At 41.7% G+C, this 21674-nt stretch overlaps 1 protein-coding gene across 1 annotated transcript in view; it reads left to right on the plus strand.

The window, feature by feature from the left end:
* The window catches only part of SNCG (synuclein gamma), an 81531-nt gene that overhangs the window by 32371 nt on the left and 27486 nt on the right, over window positions 1–21674 (plus strand). The window contains exons 2-3 of the mRNA XM_033942719.1: window positions 10467–10508; window positions 16025–16152. Coding sequence (XP_033798610.1) covers window positions 10467–10508; window positions 16025–16152 — 170 coding nt within the window. The remainder of the gene's footprint in view (window positions 1–10466; window positions 10509–16024; window positions 16153–21674) is intronic.

Consider the following 21674-nt stretch of genomic DNA (forward strand, 5'->3'; position numbering starts at 1 on the left):
GAACTCTTAATTGGTAATTTATTTATTTGTTTATTTTTTGATTGGTTGAAAACTGGCACAGTTAAATTACCATGACAATTAAAAAAAAAAAAAAGTCGGGTGTGGATCTCAAAGTTAGGCATTGATAAACATCCTTTATTAGGGCGCCTAATGTAGGCATCCTATGCAGAATCCGGCCCTTACTGCCTCCTCAAGAGCTCACCCATCCCCAACCCTATATGCAATATCTGTCTGTCCAAGTTAGATTGTAAGCTCTTCTGAGCAGGACCGTCTATTAAGGGTCAAAATATTCAAGCTGCGTATACCTTTCAGTGTTATATAAGTGATAAATAGTAATAGTAGTAGTAATCTATGCTAATTGCAACAAAAATCCAGACATTAGGCCCACCCAGTCCCGCCTGCGAATGCCCCCCCCCCCCGCAAACCATCATCGTCCGCCTGCCCAAACACAAGCCCTTACCCTTGGCACCGGTACTTAGCACTAACCCATAGGACGTGCCGGTGCCTGAAGATCCTGCTTCTTGCCTGGGTGGGTACATGGAGCTCGGGAGTGCTGCAGTGCTCCTGGGTCTATGGTACTCCTGTGTGCAGGCCCAGATTAAAAGGTAAGCCAAGTAGGCACGTGCCTCAGGCCCAAAAACATCAGGGGGGCCCGTCAGTTTGGTGTTATGACCAGGGATGGCATAGGGAGAGTAAACAGGACAGCTTCCCTGAGCCTCGCTGTCCAGGCATATCTTCCCCTTGTTGGGCCATCTCCCTCCTTTCCCCTGACTTTTGTGGTGCTTTCCCAAACCAGTTTTATCTCTAAGAGGGGCCCTGATTCAGCAGCCATTCTCTCTAGTTGCACGCGCACGACTGCCCCAAAGCTTCTCCTCTGAAGTGATCTGGCAGAAACCGGAAGCTGCATCAGAGAAGAATTTTCAGGGCTGCCATGTGCAACTAGTGAGAATGGCTTCCCCTTCAGGGCCCATCTGAGAGACAGAACTTTAGTTTTGGAAAGCGTCTGCGAAGGTGAGGGGAAGGTAGGGAGATGTACCGATAAGGGGAAGAGGTTGAATGGCACTTTAGATTTATTGTGTGGCAAAAGAGGGGACAGATGCTGAATGGAAGTGGCGGTGGGGGTGGGGTGAGAGAAAGGGACATTGAATGGAAAGGGGGTGAGATAAGGGAGCAGACGCTGGAGGGAAATGGTGAGGAGAGAGAAAAAAGGGCACATACTGGATTGAAGGAAGAGTTAGATACTGGAAGCGGTGAGGGAAAGAGGTGGCATGCTGTAGGTAGACAGAATGAAAGAGGGAAATTGATGACTGAGTAGTAAGAAAGAATTTAGATAGAGACAGAAAATAAATTGAGAAGGAAGACCAGGAATGAAGAAGAAGGGAGAGGAGAGAGAAATGCCAGAGCATGGGGGTGGGAGTGGGGGAGGAAAGAAAACAGATACCAGATCTGAAGAGAGGAAAGGAGGAGAGAGAGATACTAAAATCTGCTGGGAGAGATGGAAATGGAAGGGAAGAAGGCAGATATCACACCACGGAGGAGCGGAGGGAAGTAGATGGATGCCAGACCAATTGGGAGGGGAGGAGGGAGAGAGAGATGGAAGGGAGAGGCAGACAGTTTCTGGAAGAAGCATAGAAATAGAGCAGATGCCATATGGAAGAGGCAGAGAGAGGGCAGACAGTGAAAGGAAGGAAGAGAATGATGAGAAGATGAGGCAAGCAGAAACCAGACAACAAAGGTAGAAAAATAATTTCTATTTCTTTAATTTATTTCTTTTTGCTTTATAATAAAGTATTATTGTATCTGTGTTGATAAATGTTTATAAATAAAAAATGGAAATAAGCTGATCCTTTTTTATTGGACTAATTTAAATACATTTTTTTACTAATTCAGAGACCAAAACTCCCTTCCTCGGGTCAGGACAGGGATACTGTAACAGCAATATAGTTTACTGATCTGAAGAAAGAGGTTTTAACCTCTGAAAGCTAATTGAGAAATGTATTAGTCCAATAAAATGGCAGGCACTAAATTTTCTTCTTGCCATGCCCCATGCCTCCTAACCAAATGCAAAATATATATTGGTGGGCTTCCAAAAACCCTGCCAGCTGAAGATCTCTTCCTCTAGGAAGAAAGGGGGGGATTTGTTCAGAGATGTTTGGGGGTTGCATAGAAGAAAAACTGTACACTGGCACTGGTATGGTAATCTTTGTTGTTTGTTTTGAATTTTAAAATTAAAAAATAAATCAAGTGGAAATAAAGAAGTAAAGAAAAAAACAGGCAAATAAATGGGGGTGGGCTGGATGGGGTGGGGCGGGGGTCCAGTGTACTTGTGTACCCAGGAGCCCTCAAAGATTTAAACCTGACCTGCCTGCACGTGGCCGTTGGCTTCGTTGATCCCGCTCCCTCTGATGCCAACTTCCTGTTTGCATGAAGGAGGATTGAAACCTGGAAGAGGAGTGCTTCGGTTGGAGGAGGAGGTTCTCCATCCCGGTTTGCATCCCACCAGGTTTGCCATTGATTGGCACTAATCGACTCATTATTCATTTAAATTGTGTGCACAAATTGAACATGCACACAAATTTACGTGCACAATTTTAAGCACCATTTATAGAATTTGAGGGTATGGCCATTTCCTGACCTTTAGCTGGATATGCAGTTAGCACATGAATTACCATGTACTATTGTACCAGAGTAGTAACCGTTACCAGAACTGTGCACTAACAGTTACTGCATGCTAATTCATACACTTAATATTGCACTTTAGAAAAAGGGTGCTTAAAATCCTACAGCAAGTACCAATTACTAAGAAAACAAGCAAGAGATAATTTTTTTTCTTCTGCTTCCTTCTTAGATGTGCTTTCAAGAACATAAGAACATAATGAGACCAATAGCAGTAGCATCTATCATATATTTGTATGAAACCTGCGTTTTTATTTGAGTTGTAAAGAGTTTCTTACATTACTTATAGGCTGAGAGCATGCTTTTTTGACACTAAGGAGGTAACTCCATAAAAAAGACATGTGGAGGGGCATAATCAAAAGAAACATCTAAGTCTATTTTGGGCCTAAATTGCTAGTCACCCAAAGTCGGCTAAGTAAAATGTCCATTCCCGAAAAATACATCCAAAATATATTTTTTTGCGAAAATCATCTAGTTGGACTACCAGCCGTTTGATCATCCAGACCGCTAAGTCGTCTATCGTTATACCCCATTCTCGTCCAATATTCATCCAAGTCAAAAATGCCCAGAATAAGACCTTTTGGACATGGGCGGGGTCAGCAAAGTGATGGACTGGTCACCCAAACATTGCACCAGACTAGCGGGGTACCTTACAGGGCACTGCTGTGAACGTCACAAAAAGGGTGCCACATAAACATCTCACCACAACTCCCTTATAGATCAAGGTGAGTCCCCCCCCAAAAACATCCCCAGAACCTACTAGACCCACCTGTCTACTTCCCCAATAGCCCTTATGGCTACAGGTGCCACTTATATGGCAGTACAAAAGGGTTTTAAGGTGGCGCACATGTTTCACCATGAATGCAGTGATTAGAGTGGCTTATGGGCCTGGGTCCTCCTCTCCATGGTTCACTAACCCACCCTCAAGACCACTTAAGCCACCTCTGTGCAGCTCTACTAGGCTTTCCTATGCCAGGGTGCCAGGTGCTGATGTTCTGGAGGCAGATATGTAAAGTTGTTATTAAAATTTTTATGGGGTGGGGTGTGGGGTCATTGATTACTGGGGCAGTGTATGGAGGTCTGTACCCCCATACACTGCAGTGTCTGCAGTGTTTGCAGAGGCTATCTGGTCACTTTGGATACCTTCTGTGGACTTAGACCTGGTTTAAATGGCCTAAGTCATAACGTCCAAGTTCCATCTAGGCTGTGTTGTAAAACTTTTGGTTATACATGCAGTACGACTAAGTCTAGGATGGCCCACGTCCCACCCAAATCCCGCCCTCAACACTCCTCCTGAAATAGCCCTTTTAGCTCTGGGCGTACAGCAGTACTGTGAAGGCCTAAGTTATTTTTAGATACGTCTAAAACCCGGTTCAATTATTGGCACTTGGACGACTTGTGTTACTGATCGTCCAAGTGATGATTTAGGCCTGTTTTTAGACGCCTTTCTGTTTCGATTATGAGCCCCATAACATTTATGTGCTAATTACATGCATAAATGTTTAAAATACTGGCATGTATGCACATATTTATTCTTATATGCACATAAATGCAAAATATCGGCTTAAGCAGCATTATTCCCATAAATATACACATATCCTGCAAAGCGCACATTCGAAAGGTGGGTATACACTTAGGCAATCTGGGCATAGTATGGACAAGACTCTCATGTGCATAGTTTATAGAATACAATAAATTCCATCCATATAGTTGGCACATAGGTGCAAATATTTACACTTGATCTATGACTAGAGTAAGTAATTGTATACATATCCAATTATGCTAGGATTCTATAAAGGAAAATGGCAGTTTCTTTTATAAACTATGCTTTTATCAGGTCACCACTAGGTACCTAAATATAGACATATTTTATAGAATTGCCTTCTAGGGGTAATCCTATAAGTAGGGTTCCTCAATGGCTCCAGAAATGAGGACAGATTGAGACATCCAGGTTTTACTTTCAATGAAAGTAAAATCCAGATGTCTCAATCCATCCTCTTTTTTCTGGACCCATATTGTAACCCTTCCAATAAGGAGACACCTAGTAGGCAACACAAATGCCCTCCAGTGCTGGTATTCTAGTCATTTTTTATTGGTATATGGATGCATAAGTTGCTTTAAGGGTTCTACCTTAAAAGAAATACGTAGACAGCAAATTCTTCAAAATACCGCAATAAAAATAATTATGAAAAGAAAAAAATTTGATCATGTATCTCCTTTAAAAGGAAAAGCATTGGTTACCTGTAAATCACAAAATCATATATAAAATAGCAATACTCACACATAAAATATTAGTAAACAAAGCTCCTGCATTCTTAGAAAGATTTCTAATACCATATATTCCCATAAAATCTTTAAGATCTGAAGAAAAATATTTGTTAGTAGTCCCCTCATTAAAATTCATTTATTCAAGGAGGAATGTGATTTTTTTCTGTTATATCCCCTCAAATTTGGAATTTGCTCCCGATCAACATAAGAGAAGAGAAAATGCTCAGCAAGTTTAAAAGCCTCCTAAAAAGTTGGATTTTTAAGGACACTTTTAACTGACATTTAAATTTTTATAGTTTTTACAATGGACTAGGAATACTGCCAAATGAAAATTAAGTGGGTAACTTTCCCCAACCTCTTGTTTCATTACCTATCCCTTTTTATTTGTTTTTTAATTCAATTTAAGCCACTTTTTTTGCCTCTCTCTTTCAAACGTATTATTTTATTATAATGAGTGTTAATTGTCCTGTTTGTTTGATTTTTATTGTAACCTAATTTTTAACTAAATGTAAATTGCACTGGATTTTGATTTTGCGATCAAATCAAATATTTTAAATAAACTTGAATAATAAACTTGAAACATGAAACTTTTTACCATTTCTCAGCTACCCAGTTTTCGGTAAGTACATGCCAAGATGAGATGACATGCACTTTGCAGGTGGGCCTTTGCAAGGTCAGAGTTTGGTGGAGAATGGGCAGAACACAAACTTATGCATGTAGATGAGAAAATTTGCTACGCTACGTGCATTCATTTGCAATATAAATGTGATCACTTACACCACCTCTGTGGCTGATGTAAATGTCCGCATCTGCAAAGTAGACCCACGTAACAAGTCTTAGGCTAGTAATCTGTAAAGAAAAGTAGGCACCTATTTTTTCTTTTAGAATAGATTTCAAATAGATGATTTCTTTGTGCCTAAATTTGTGTGTCTGCTTATAGCATTGCCCTCTAAGCTTCAAATATATAACTACAAAATATATATAGGTTTGATATTGAAATGGACATGTAGTAAACTCCAGTGGTGACTGCATACATTTTTCCTTATTTCTATGGGTCATATGGATAGCTGATATGTATTCATGGTATTTTGCTGAGCTATATGGATAAACATCCTCTATAATAAAACCCTAAGCGCGCATGCGCACTTACAACGGTGTGATTCCTGCCTCCGTGATTTGTGCCTCCGTGGCCATGTTCAATTTGCGGTGCATGTGGCAGTTTGCGGTGCACATGGCAGTTTGAGCGGCGGTTTGTCTCCTGTGGTGTGGCAACGGTGATAGGGGGCCGCAAGGGCAATGGCAGGAGGGTATCCTTTGGCCTGGATGAGACGGACATGGTGCGGGTACTGCGAGGCGTCCGGCTGTCAGAAGAGGTGTTTAGTCAAATGAATGAATCCTTCCATGCTGGTAAGAATTACACGATGCAGAAAAATGCTGCTACAGCTGCACAGGGAAGTGGAGGGGGAGAAGGAAAGGGGGCTGCTTTGGAGGAAGGGGTGTCCTGGGGGCCAGACAGCAATCTTGGTTTGCTCTGGGGGGAGATAGAAGGGGGCCATGGAGAGACAGGCAGGCATGGCGCAACAGAGAGAGACAGGCAGGCAGGGGGCCAGGGAAAGACACAGAGAGACAGACAGAAAGAAAGACAGACAGACAGGGGGCCAGGGAGAGTCACAGACAGAAAGAATGACAAACAGACAGGGGACCAGAGAGACAGACAGACAGCGGCAAAAGAGAGAGAGAGAGACAACGAAGAAAAAAACCAGACAGACAGTGGCCAAGGAGAGAGAGAGAGAAAGAAAGACAGACAGGGGGCCAGGGAGAGACACAGACAGAAAGAATGACAGACAGGCAGAGGGCCAGAGAGACAGACAGAAAGAAAGACAGACAGACAGTGGCCAAGGAGAGAGAGAGAAAGAAAGAAAGACAGACAGACTGGGGGCCAGGGAGAGACACAGACAGAAAAAATGACAGAAAGACAGGGGGCTAGAGAGACAGACAGAAAGAAAGACACACAGACCAAGGGGGCCAGGGAGAGAGACAGAAAGAAAGAAAGATAGGGGGTAGGGAGAGAGACAGACAGAAAGAAAGGAGGGAGGGAGAGAGATAGATAGAAAGAAAGAAAGACAGTGTGAGGGAGAGAGACAGAAAGAAAGAAAGAATGACAGACAGATAGCGGCCAAGGAGAGAGACAAAAATAAAGAAAGACAGACAGAAAGCAGCCAAGGAGAGAGAGAGAGAGAGACAGAAAGAAAGAAAGACAGAAAGCGGCCAAGGAGAGAGAGAGAGACAGAAAGAAAGAAAGACAGACAGACAGAAAGCAGCCAAGGAGAGAGAGAGAGTCAGAAAGACAGACAGACACATCTATTCTAGCACCCGTTAATGTAATGGGCTTAAAGACTAGTTATCTATATGTGTGGATGTGGGAAAATTGGCAGACAAGGGCTGTCCACAAAATCATATGGAGAGTGGTGAAATTCATTTGCTCTCTGGTTAACTTAGCTGCTTAAGTGAATCCAGGAAGTAGCAGACCTAGTTCAGATGGGTAAGTGGAGGTCTTGGCCCATGAAGAAACATATATTCAGTGGTGCTACTTTAACAGTGTGACTGAATATTGAGCAAGAATTTATTACAAACATATTGAGGGTTTAACTCCAGGCAGGGTTGCTATATGGCTCTAGAAAATAGAGGACGGATTGAGACATCTCAGTTTTACTTCCATTGCTTTTAATGGAAGTAAAACCCAGATGTCTCAGTCTGTCCTCCTTATTTCCATTGCTTTCAATGGAAGTAATACCTGGATGTCTCAATCCATCCTCTTTTTTCTGGAGCCATATGTAACTCTAACTCTGGGAGAATTTAAAAACTCAACAGGTAAAACTGTATTTATGAGCAGAAATAGGATTTTATTTAGAAGGGAACTGAAGGCCAGGCCTTTTAGAACATAAGAACATAAAAATTGCCGCTGCTGGGTGAGACCAGTGGTCCATTTTGCCCAGCAGTCTGCTCACGCTGCGGCCCTTAGGTCAAAGACCAGTGCCTAAATGAGTCCAGCCTCACCTGCGTACGTTCCAGTTTAGCAGAAACTTGTACAACTTTGACTTGAATCCCTGGAGGGTGTTTTCCCCTATAACAGACTCTGGAAGAGCGTTCCAGTTGTCTACAACTCTCTGGGTGAAGAAGAACTTCCTTATGTTTGTACGGAATCTATCCCCTTTCAGCTTTAGGGAGTGCCCTCTCATTCTTCCTACCTTGGAGAGGGTGAACAATCTGTCTTTATCTACTAAGTCTATTCCCTTAGATCATGTCCCCTCTCAGTCTCCTCTTTTCATTTGATTCAGAAGGATTTGTTTCCTCGTGGGAAGACTGGAGTGAGAAGGGAAGAAATTATGCTCAGAATTAGGATCTAGGCCAGCAGGAAAAGATACAGCAGAGGAGACTCTGTGCTGTCAAAATTCCATTAGAGGGGAGTAGAGCATAATATCTATTACAAGGGAGGAAAAAAGTAGTGTATAAGAGGATTAAATATTTAGAGCTAGCAGAAGGTAAAAAGATTAGCTAACCCTATCCAGTCCCTGCTAAACTAGAGACTTTGAGACAATGCTCACCTTAAGGCTAAGGAATGAATGACAGAAATCAACTCAATTTATGGGATATTAAAAAACAACAACACCCATTTCATGACAGGGAGGCAGATTTTACTGTAGATAGAATGTACATATTGGAATTGAGATATTCAGGGTCGAGCTAGAGCCCGTTGTACAATACATCCAGGTATGGATTTGAAACGCCAGTTATATGCAGCGAGAGCATCCATGGTTGATATATGTGCATATCAACCATTTGAGAAACCTACAGCACCAGAAAACTTTTGTCAGTATTACATTGTGGTGGGAGGACATATAAAACAACAACACTGAGATACTTAATGGATGATTAATCAAATTCCGTCATTGGAATGCTGCACAATATATGCAACTGTCTATAACCTAGACATCTCCTGAGCAGGTGTAAATCACAAAGAGGTCCTTTTACTAAACTGTGGTAACTGCTAGCGTGTGCTTATCACAACTTAAAAACACTTAGGCCCCCTTTTACTAAGCTGCATAGCCGAGTGCTGTGCGTCTGACGCCCAATTCATTCCTATGGGCGTCAGAGCATTTATCACACCAGCCTGTGCTTTTGGGCTTAGTAAAAGGGGAGGGGGGGGGGTTAGTGCAGGAAGCATTCAGGTATCCTGTGGTAAATGGTCACTTTTGTGTACGCACAGCGTATGGAAAAACATATTTTATTTTTCTGCAAGGGGGTGTGTCTGGGGGCAGAGAGTGAGCATGACAGTGCATTGGGCATTGCCGCATGCTGATTGGTTAGTGCAGGGTTAATGTGGGGGCCCTCACCACCCACAAAATAGGAAGTGGTAGAGGCTCATGTGCTAATTTTTTTTAAATAGCTGCACAGTAATGGTGAAATTAGCACATAGCTATTAATTTGGAAAATGGGAAAATTGGCCATTTGCTGGCTCTAGTAAAAGTGGCCCCCGTATTTTGCTGCATATAATTCCAATGAGCTTTAGAGCATCATCAGAGCATTCAGGCCGTGGTAGTAGAGGATGACATTGGGACAAATTTGTCTCCGACTCTGCAGGAACTCAATTTCCCCGTCCCATTCCCATGAGTTTTGTAGCTGTCCCTGTCCCTAACAGCACAAGCCTCGAACACTTATACTTTTAAAGTGTTTGAGGCTTATGATGACAGAGCTTGCAGGGATGGGGCAGGGATAGGAAAAGAACTCGCTGGGACAGGAAAATGAATTTGCATGGGGACGGGCAAAAATTTGTCTCCGTGTCATTCTCTACGTGTTAGTAACCTCTTCCACAGCCTAGTAAGAGAGGGCCTAAATTTTTAATCAAACAGGAGGTTTATTGGTGGACACTCTGGCTGCCCTTCCGCATGAGCACTAAATCTGCATTCGCTGCTTCTCTTTGCACATACAATGGGAATCCTCTGTGTAATCTGACAGTAAGAACACAAAAAAAATCTAAATATAGACCTTTATTGATGAATGTGTGAAATGTTTTTAAAGAAGACAATCTATATTATGTAGCTCAGATCCCATTTGGTTTAGTGGGGGCCTTGCATTAGTAATGCTGGTTTAAACCTTTCTAGTACATGTTCAGGAATAAGGGGTCATTATGCTATAAATGAAGCAGGCCCATCCCCCTTTCCAGAAGTTTCCAGAAAAGAAAATGTAACAAAATGGGAGATTCATTTCTGCCATGTTACTGAAATGAATTTCCTGCATCCTCTTGCTATCAGCTCAGCCTTGCCTGCCCTATCTGCTTTATTGTCAGATTGGTTTTATTTTGACTACCTCTGCCCTGTAATGTCTGAAGGATGAAGAATGCAAAACTGAGTGAGGGGTGTGAAAGAAATCTTAAACATGTGTCACAGAAGCTTTTCTTTCTCCTATTGCCAGCACTTCTATGAACTATAGAGCTATAACACCTCCTCTCTTTTGTTTTACAGGTACCAAAACCAAAGAAGGTGTGGTGCATAGCGTGAACACAGGTAAAGCACCAACTCCCCTCCTGATATGCCGTAAATCACTTGTGCTATTTCTTACATGTCAGTAAAGCTTGGTTTCAAAAAGTTGTAAACAGGCAACCCCTTTCAGCCCCCTTTTTTAAAATCTATAATAACCAACAAAACCCTTAACAAATTCTAAATATCTATTCCCTCATAAGACAAAAGACAGAGATATGGGAAGTCTGATCGAACTAAACAGAAGGGTGAACCTCTATCATTACAAAGGACCTCTAGTTGGCAAGGGTCTAAAAATGGCTCTGCAAACTCTCATATTTTGTGGGCCTACTCCTTCACCAATCTGCGGGTTGGGTTAACAGATTTTCCGTTTTCTGCTCGTGGTCGCTTGCACTCTCCCAGCTGCTGTTGCCATTTGGGCCCACCTAGTCCTCCCAGTGGGCCAGCTTAATTACAAATGTTTAATTATCTGGCGGGCCAAATTGTATGACACCACGGGCCAGAGTTTGACATGTCTGCTCTAAGGGAAGAAAATCATTTGTTACATGTTGCAAAAGGGAGATAAAACAATCCCAAAACAAAGATAAACCAAAGCTCACCCAACCCCTACTCCACTATTACACACACCAACACAATCAAAAATTATACAAAATTTCCAATAATGGGTGAAAATCCTCCACAACCTAAAAACTTCACAGAAAAGCATTCGGAAAATGCCAGGGATGCACCAAACAGCACACCTCTACAAACCCAGATGCACAAAAATAATAATAATAATAATAACAGTTTATATACTGCAATACCGTTAAGTTCTATGCGGTTTACAATAGATTAAGCGAGGTACAAATTGATTGATTTTAAGAGGGGGGGAAGAGGAGAGTTAATAGGACCGGAAATGCGTTGTTGAGGAGAAAGAGATTAATAGGACAGAGGAATCACTATGGAGGAGAAAGAAGATGAGTAGATCAGTTGTCTAAATACTTTAGGAACAGTTGAGTTTTTAGACGTTTTCTGAATTCCTCATAAGTAGTGGGCGAAAGCAGTTGATCTAGGTCTTTACCCCACAATGCTGCTTGATGTGAAAGAAGGTGTTCATGGTGTTTTTTCAGTTTACAACCTCTAACTGGGGGGACAGTGGTCAGAAAACCATGCACAGCCAATATGTGAACAAAAGAGACCAATACAATGAAAGTGCCGGACTTTTAAATTGCTTTTGTGACACTTTACAGCTATTGACTCCTATGATGCTTGCCCATGAACATAAGAACATAAGAACTTGCCTCCGCTGAGGCAGACCAGAGGTCCATCTCGCCCAGCCGTCTGCTCCCGCGGCGGCCCATCAGGCCCATTGCCTGAGCAGTGGTCCCAGACTATCCCTATAACCTACCTCTACTCCTATCTATACCCCTCAATTCCTTTATCCTCTAGGAATCTATCCAAACCTTCTTTGAAGCCTTGTAACGTGCTGCGGCCTATCACAGCCTCCGGAAGCGCGTTCCATGTATCCACCACCCTCTGGGTGAAAAAGAACTTTCTGGCATTTGTTCTAAACCTGTCCCCTTTTAATTTCTCCGAGTGCCCCCTTGTACTTGTGGTTCCCCATAATCTGAAAAATCTGTCCCTGTCTACCTTTTCTATACCCTTCAGGATCTTGAAGGTTTCTATCATGTCTCCTCTAAGTCTCCGCTTTTCCAGGGAGAACAGCCCCAGCTTTTTCAGTCTGTCAGTATATGAAGTGCAACAACAACGCATGCCAATACATGCGTGTGTCTAGCTTTTCCTGGTGCTTGCGCACATTGATGATTTTTTTACGAGAAACTATTCTGTGCGTGTATGAGCCATTTTCTGAAACGAGCCATTTATGGAATTTCTGTGCACTTCATTTGCATGCAATTTTTTCTGAGCAACTCTCGCTCTTTCCAAATCGGTAAATTAAGCTGGAACTGCAAAGGCACACAGGATTTAACATGGACTTTTGAGCATCAGACCCATAGAGACATAGAAAAATAAAGCCTATCTAGTCTACCTAACCATGCCATCTATTATCTCTTCCTCTCCCCCAGATAACCAACATACTTGTCCCAAACTTTCTTGAATTCAGATACACTTTTATATCTCTACCACCTCCATGGGAAGCTGTTCCATGCATTCACCACTCTGTCCATGAAACAGTATTTTCTGAGGTTACATCTTAGTCTATCGCCTTTCATCTTTATCCTATGCCCCCTCATTCCAGAGTTTCCTTTCAATTGAAAGAGATGCTTCATATGTACATTTATGCCAAGTCGGTATTAGAACATCAGATCATAAGAGGTCATACTGGGACAGACCAAGGGTCTACTAAGCCCAGTATCCTGTTTCCAACACTTGTCAACCTAGGTCACAAGTACCTGGCACGAGATCCTAAGAAGTAAAACAGATATTTTTGCTGTTTATCCTAAGAATAAGCAGTGGATTTCTGAAGTCCATCTTAAAAATGGCTTATGAACTTCTTTTTAAGAAATTATCCAAACCTCTTTTAAACCCTGCTAAGCTAACTGCTTTCACCACATTTTCTGGCAATGAATTTCAGAGTTTAATTATATGTTAAGTGAAACAATATTATCTCTGATTTGTTTTAAATTTACTACTTCATAGTTTCATCGCATGCCTCCTAGTCCTAGTATTTTTGGAAAGAATAAACAAGTGATTCACTCAGTATTTTATAGACCTGTATCAAATCTCCCCTGAGACATCTCTTCTCCAGGCTGAAGAGCCCTAGCTGCTTTAGCCTTTCCTCATACGGCAGTCGTCCCAACCCTTTTATCATTTTCGTCATCATCCTCTGTACCTTTTCTAATTTTATCTCTCCTCCTAGGTAGAATTTATCCAAATGAATAAAACAAAACAGAAAATTTGGGAAGTAAATGTGAAAAAAAGATCATATTGTGTAGTTATTTAGCCCTCCATTGTCTCAGGTAAAATGCTGTTTATGGAAGGGGAAATACTTACTGTGCCTGAATGCAACTCACCTTGAGCTACCACTGAAAAGACTTGTCAAAAACTTCAGCACACCATGCTCAACTTCCTTCCCTATAGCTTCAATAAATTATTGAGCCTCCACTGGGATGTACAATATATATTCCCATGGCTAATTTAAAATTACCCCTACCAGATATGCACCATTATGATCATAAGGGGATGATCTGTACACCTCCCTAATGCATTTCTTAGAACTACAATCACCAGGCTCAAACTGGAGTCAGCAAAAACAGCCCTCCTTCGATCCATACACAATGGTACTGAAGAAGATCTCTAGACCAATAACAATCAATCACAAAGGCACATACCAATAAAAAATGTGGAAGCTCAGTCAGAAAGGGCAGAGAAGAGCTAAGGCAAAAGGGACATTTAAGTTTTGGTGAAACTGCACGCCATTTTGTTCTGAATTGAAGAGAACGTAAAACCCAGACGAGATATGAACTAAACAGAAAAACAAAATAAAAAACAGTTGAAGCTATATTTATATCAATGCTCCACTATCTTTGATCTCTAACCCTACAGGGCATGTAAAAAGTTATGTCTGAATCTAATTTCATAGAAATGGTAAAGAACAGCCCCTTAACTAAAGTGGAGGCCTCAACAATATTGTTTTACATAGCAATATTTTCCCACTGAGTTATTGAATACGGTAGTATCCAGTCGGGTTTTCAGGATTTCCCCAATGAATATGCATTGAAAGCAGTGCATGCACATAGATCTCATGCATATTCATTGGGGAAATCTTGAAAACCCGACTGGATTGCGGCCCTCAAGGAGGAACTTTGAGACCCCTGTGTTAATGGAAGACCATCCAATAACTCTGGAGAAGGCTAGAGCAGTGTTCTTCAACCTTTTTACACCTATGGACCGGCGGAAATAAAATAATTATTTTGCGGACCGGCGGTTGAAGAACACTGGGCTAAGTCATGGGCCAGACCCCACCCATCTCTGCCCCAGACCCCGCCCCCATAATAGAATTAATTGTAACACTATTTTTTCCATTCATTTTTCATATACACACACACACACAATATAATGGTTAAACACAAAATTAAACTACACAAAGCACACTGTATGCTTCTCAACATTCATTCTTACCATAACAATTACCCCTATGCAAATAGAGGACCACAAACTAAAATTACTAATATATTCAAACAAAACCCTAAGGGGTCCTTTTATCAAGCCGCGCTAGCGGGGTTAGCGCATCGGACATTTCATCACGCGATAACCCCCGTGGCCAGCTAAAAAACTAACGCTTGCTCAATGCAGGCGTTAGCGGCTAGTGCGGCAGGTAGTTTAACGCGCAGTATTATGCGCGTTAAACCCCTACCGCAGCTTGATGAAAGGACCCCTAAGATTCAAGACTCTGTATGCAGAACAACCACAGAGAGAAAGAAACAAATGCATTTCCTCCTGCAAAATATAGACAGCAGATAAAATTCTCAGAATTGACACAATTCAATCACTAAATTGAAAATAAAATTATCCCCCCTACCTTTGTTGTCTCCCTCCCTCCATGTTTTTTTATTTATTTTTTTTTACATTAGATTTCTCTTTCTCTAATTAAAGACAAATAGTACATGACCAGCTATACTTCTACTTTCCCTATAACCGTTTACAGGGAAAAAAGGAGGCAATTTTAACAAAAGCTCTATCAGACACACTGAATCAGACAATTTTGCCTAATTCAGTTAATGCTTTGTTTTGTGGATGAACATTATGTAACAATGTGATTAAAAATTAAATTAATGATTGTGATATACTGTATGATTTATCCACCATGTAAAAAAATCAGCAGGTTAGAAAATAGGGCAGTGGAAAGCTAGCCTAGGATACTATTTAAGCAGTGAGGCCTCAAAGAGCAGGGTTTTTTCCCATTATACATAAGCTGTGTATGCTCCATGCTATGCCTTACCTTCTGGCCTGCTCCCGCCTGGTCGTTTCATTCCACCCCCGGTGTTATCTTTGGGCCGGCTCCCCTCTTCCTAACTGCCGCAGTGTACAAAGCCTCGGGCAGCGGCTCCTTGCACGTCCCGCGCCTCATCTGGAAACCTTAACTCTGATGTTGTGACGTCAGAAAGAAGGCTTCTGGTTCAGGCGCAGGATGCAGGTAGGAGCCACTGCCAGCGGCTTTGTGCACTGCTGCAGTAAGGAAGAGGGGAGCCGGCCCGAAGATAACACCGTATCGATTGTACCGCGGACCGGCGGTTGAAGAACACTGTCTCGGGCCCGACGCGTTTGCTGGCCCTGTGGACTGGCAGGAAATTTCTGCAGACCGGCATCGGTCCACGGACCGGTGGTTGAAGAACACTGGGCTAGAGGATTCCTAATGAAAATGAGGCCCATCTGACTTGCCAGGAATAGGATAGAAGCTTTTGCTTAATAGAGAACTAATCCTCTTCCTTTTGAGTTTGAAGGTAGAACCTGTAACAAAAAAACAGTGAACACTTGAGTTTTGTTGCTCTTCCTGTTGTTACCATAACACGTTTGTCTTACTTTTATATTGAAATTACTTGCAGTTGCTGAGAAAACCAAAGAGCAAGCCAGTGCAGTGGGGGGAGCCGTGGTGACTGGTGTGAACCAAGTAGCGTCTAAAACTGTAGAAGGAGCTGAGACCATTGTAACCACTACCGGATTAGTAAAACAGGTCAGTCTGTTGTCTGGGATCCATCTGAGAACAGATACTTGTGTAACAGTTTTCTTCTCATGAGCATTGAATAAAACCAGTGAGAAGTTTAAGACCGCATCTGGTAGTAACAGAAGAATGCACAAAACAGCCCCCCTCCTTTACTAAGGCGTAGTGTGGATTTTAGTGCCGGCAGCGGCAGTAACTGCTCCAACGCTCATAGGAATTCTATGAGCGTCAGAGCAGTTACCGCCACTGCCGGCGCTAAAACCCATGCTACGCATTAGTAAAGGAGGGGGGAAGTCTTGTGAAAATGGATGCTGACAGCTGCTAAAGGTTCAAACCCCCTATCCATGAGTTTTCATTGGTATGATATGGGTAGTGCCACTGAAAATTCCCTCAAAATGCTCCAGACTATATCAGTAGTTCCCAACTCTGTCCTGGAGGACCACCAGCCAGTCGGGTTTTCAGGATAGCCCTAATGAATATGCATGAGAGAGATTTGCATATAATGGAGATGACAGGCATGCAAATCTGCTCCATGCATATTCATTAGAGCTATCCTGAAAACCTGACAGGACAGGGTTGGGAAGCAAAGGCATTCTACTTTAGAAGCACCTTTGACGTTTTAGATGTCCATAAACTGGCATTTAGACATTTATCATCCATAGACAACTAAGTTCTGATTATACAAATCTGGGCTATGAACATCTAAAACTGAAAAAGGCTAAATGCCAAGGGCTGTAGTCTGGGTATATTTTGGACAGAACTAGGCGGGCCCCCAAAAAAGAGATGTTTACTTCCAATTTTAGATGGGGAATGAACATCTACGTCCAAAATGATGGACATCAGGAGTTAGACCTGCTACCAGCCAAGTTTCAGAAAAGTGCTCCTTTTGAGCAGTGTTACAATGGAGGGATTAGAGAAGGCAAGGGATGCTGGGCTTTCTGACAGGTTTGGGAAAAATGGACGTTTCTGTTTCAAAAATGGCTGACATAACCATTTGTAATCCAGTTGAAGTTAGCATTTTATAGCATAGATGATCAAAAGCTACCATAGAAACGTTCATGTTCCCGTGTTGTCCTGTTATTGTAGATATTTTTTTCTGATAATGGATGTTCATGCTGCACATCACTGGCACAAGAATACCCATTTCATAAAGTATTTTAGAAGAGGTTCTATGCCAGGAGATTTAGTTCTAAGATTCTAGCAGAACTTCAGATGACTCTTCTTAGGCCCCCTGATGCTGTGCAGTGAGAACCTTTTTTTTTTTTTTTTGATAATGGTTTGCTATTGGCTTTAAATATTGACCTGTGTGGTTCTTGTCAGCCATATGCAAAAAGATTTTGACATTTCTGTAAATTATCCTCTAGTACAGTGGTTCTCAACCCTGTCCTGGGGTATCCCCAGCCAGTCAGGGTTTCAAGATATCCCTCATGAATATGCATGAGAGAGATTTGCATATAATGGAAGTGACAGGTATGCAAATATTTCTCATGCATATTCATGAGGGATATCTTGAAAACCCGACTGGCTGGGGGTCCACCAGGACAGGGTTGAGAACCACTACCCATTATTACTCAAATTCATGATGCAGGGTTAGATTCATCTCATAGCTATCTGTAATCCTATTCAAACTGAAGAAACGTGAGCACTTAGTGATGTGCCTAAATAGTCCTCCAATCACACAGCTCAGAAAGGAAAAACAAAACAAAACACTTTTCCCAGTTTTATTACTTTTGTCCTGCTTTCATAGCACTTAAATAAATAACTAAGTTACTATCAAAAATCACTTGGCAGTAATTGGGTTAGAACAGAGGTGTCAAAGTCCCTCCTCGAGGGCCGTAATCTAGTCAGGTGTTCAGGATTTCCCCAATGAATATGCATGAAATCTGTTAGCATACAATGAAAACAGTGCATGCAAATAGATCTCATGCATATTCCTTGGGGAAATCCTGAAAACCCAACTGGATTGCGGTCCTGGAGGAGGGACTTTGACATCCCTGGGTTAGAATGTAATGTAATGTAATGTAATTTATTTCTTATATACCGCTACATCCGTTAGGTTCTAAGCGGTTTACAGAAAATATACATTAAGATTAGAAATAAGAAAGGTACTTGAAAAATTCCCTTACTGTCCCGAAGGCTCACAATCTAACTAAAGTACCTGGAGGGTAATAGAGAAGTGAAAAGTAGAGTTAGAGGAAAAATAAAAATAAAATAAACATTTTAACAAGACAGCATTGATCTAAATATTTTGGAAGGTAGAAGAGAGGAGAGAAAGGAATAGAAGCAGAAGGGGGAGCCGTTGAACAGTATAATTCTGGAGAAATTTAAATGATAGAAATAGAACAAAACAAAGACAAAAGGTAAAACAATAGATAAGATTAAAGATAAATCATAAGCTGGAAAGAAAAATAAAATAAAACTTTGTCTTCAATCCACGGTTTAGGCACCATTTAGAATTTAATTCCCTGCTACCTCAGTTTGTGTTGCCTTGATTTTCCTGATAAGGTAGTGATATTTCATCAAAAGGCCAATTAAAGAAATAGGGATGGAAAATGAACCTTCATGCTATAATATTGAAAAAAAAGCATCACAGCGAAAATGAGTCATATGTATCTTGCCAGAAGACCCAACATGGCACTGTGTGGCACTGTGTTTTGACAGAAAAAAATGTCTGCTTCAGGGGTCAAAGAATCTGTATTTATAAAATGAAGACACAAGTACATATAAAACATAATCATGTATATATAATAATGTAACAAATAAAAATATATAAATTTATAATGAGAAGCATTTCCAATATGACATCCAAATCTGAGGTTGGACATTTTATGGAAGACGCACAAAAATCCAGTAGCAAACACGACCATTTTCGAAACAGAAACATGTCTAACTTTTTGTTTTGAAGATGGCCATTTCATAAAAGTGTGTCTATGGGCTCCTTTTACAAATGTATGGTAGCGTTTTTAGCGCATGCACCAGATTAGTGCGTGCTATAGCGGGTGCTACCCAAAAAACTACCGCCTGCTCAAGAGTGGTTAGCACACGGGGCATTTTAGTGTGCGCTATTCCTCGTGTTAAGGCCCTAACGCACCTTTGTAAAAGGAGCCCTATGTTTTTGAACCATTTTTGAAAAAAAGAAATGTCCTAAACAAAAATGCAAAAAAAAACCCAAGCCATTGGGATGCAGGAAGTATCAGCAGTTTTAGCAGACTGACCTCACAGACATCCCAGCAGAACAGTGGGGCACCATAGGGGGCGCTGCAGTAAACTTCACATTAAAAGGCTCAGGTACACATCTCACCATAATCTCAATATAGTATATGGTGAGCTTACTAAAACCCACCCAAAAGCTACTTGACCCAACTGTTCACCACAACAATAGCCCTTATGCCTGCAGGGGCCACTTATATGTAGATACAGTGGGATTAGGGTGGGTTTTGGAAGGCTCATATAGTCAACCATAAGTGTAGTAGTTAGAGTGGGATATGGGTTTGAGTTCCCATCTCTATGGTTGACTGCATCACCCAATAGGACTGGCCATAACATCTGCAGCAGTCATACAGGCAGGTATGTACTGTCTCATTCACATCTGTGGGGAATGGGAGAGGGTGCAGAGACCACTGGGGGAGTGTGAGGGGCTCATGCTTTCATCCCTCCAGTGGTCATCTGGTCAGTTAAGACAACATTGTTTTGGCACTTATTCGTTATTAAAACAGGCCTAGCCCCAAATGCCTACATTATGCCCTGGACCTTTTTGTAAAATGTTTGATTATTGCAGAGAAATGTCCAAATCATAAGTTTGTCCCTAGATGCGCTCAAACCATGCCTCTAACACATCCCCTTGAGATTTACCCCCTCCTTTACTAACGCTTAGCAAAATGGAATAGAAACATTTCTCTCTACCTCTTCCTGTCTAAAGTCATAAATTAATGAAAACAACAGCATAACAGCTAGAAATGGCAACGGTATAAGTCAATGAAGAGGCTCACTGGTGTCCACTAGATACCTAAACAGGTCCTGCCGTGGAGGCAATATTCTTATTTCCTTTCAGGGGACCGGATTGGGGTGGGGTATAGAAACATGACTGGGTTGCCACAGAGGACAACCATTTAAAATGGAATATTTCAGGGCGGTTATGCATTCTTCTCTGCAATGGTCTATCATTTTGCTTTGCCTTCATATTAATCTTCTGAACACCCTGAAATGTCTTTGTTTGGATCAAGGCTTCCTCCCTGTGACACAGCACAAAGTTTGCTGCATTGCAGTCAATTAAAATGTGATCAGAGAAACACACCCCTAACAGCTGTCCTCTGGGACTAGCAGCATTAGCTCCAGTGCTGTTTACTTCACCTCCAGTCATTATAGTTCCTGTAGCCGTCTGCTGTTTTCCCTTTGCTTTTTTTTTTTTTTTTAAACCTGTCATTTTGTTGACATAGGATTTCCTTCCCTGACTTTTTTGTTTTTTAACAATTCACAGCAATGCTTACCCTCCTCCCCAGCTGCTCTGTTAATCAAGGAATTGCTGTACTAATGCAGAGTATAATAGAACTCATTCTCACATATTTAAATTTTTTTAAAAAACATACAGGTGAACGAAGATTATTTTTTAATTCTGGAGACCTCTGTTGGAAGCCACACTCCTTTCCAAGTATTTACAGTATTTGTTTAGCACTTTTCAACCAGCTTTAAAGGGTTGTATCAGTGATCACTCCCCCAAATATTCACCAGTCAAGTCCAAATTTAGGCATGAAGCAGGAAATTACAGGCCAGTGAGCCTCACTTCAGTTGTTGGAAAAATAATGGAAGTGTTGCTGAAAGAAAGGATAGTGAACTTCCTAGAATCTAATGGGTTACAGGATCCGAGGCAACATGGCTTTACAAAAGGTAAATCGTGCCAAAAGAACCTGATTTAATTTTTTGATTGGGTGACTAGAGAGCTGGATCGAGGACATATGCTAGATGTAATTTACTTAGATTTCAGCAAAACCTTTGATACAGTTCCTCATAGGAGGATGTTGAACAAACTTGAAGGGCTGAAGTTAGGACCCAAAGTGGTGAACTGGGTCAGAAACTGGCTGTCGGACAGACGCCAGAGGGTGGTGGTTAATGGAAGGCGCTCAAAGGAAGGAAAGGTGAGTAGTGGAGTCCCTCAGGGTTCGGTGCTGGGGCCAATCCTGTTCAATATGTATGTAAGTGACATTGCTGAAGGGTTAGAAGGAAAAGTGTGCCCTTTTGCAGATGATACCAAGATTTGTAACAGAGTAGACACCGAAGAGGGAGTGGAAAATATGAAAAAGGATCTGCAAAAGTTAGAGGAATGGTCTAATGCCTGGCAACTAAAATTCAATGCAAAGAAATGCAGAGTAATGCATTTGGGGATTAATAATCGGAAGGAACTGTATATGATGGGAGGTGAGAAGCTGATATGCACGGACGGGGAGAGGGACCTTGGGGTTATAATGTCCGAAGATCTAAAGGCGAAAAAACAGTGTGACAAGGTAGTGGCTGCTGCCAGAAGGATGCTGGGCTGGATA

The sequence above is a fragment of the Geotrypetes seraphini genome, chromosome 4 (genome assembly GCF_902459505.1).
Source record: "Geotrypetes seraphini chromosome 4, aGeoSer1.1, whole genome shotgun sequence".
NCBI lineage: Eukaryota > Metazoa > Chordata > Amphibia > Gymnophiona > Dermophiidae > Geotrypetes > Geotrypetes seraphini.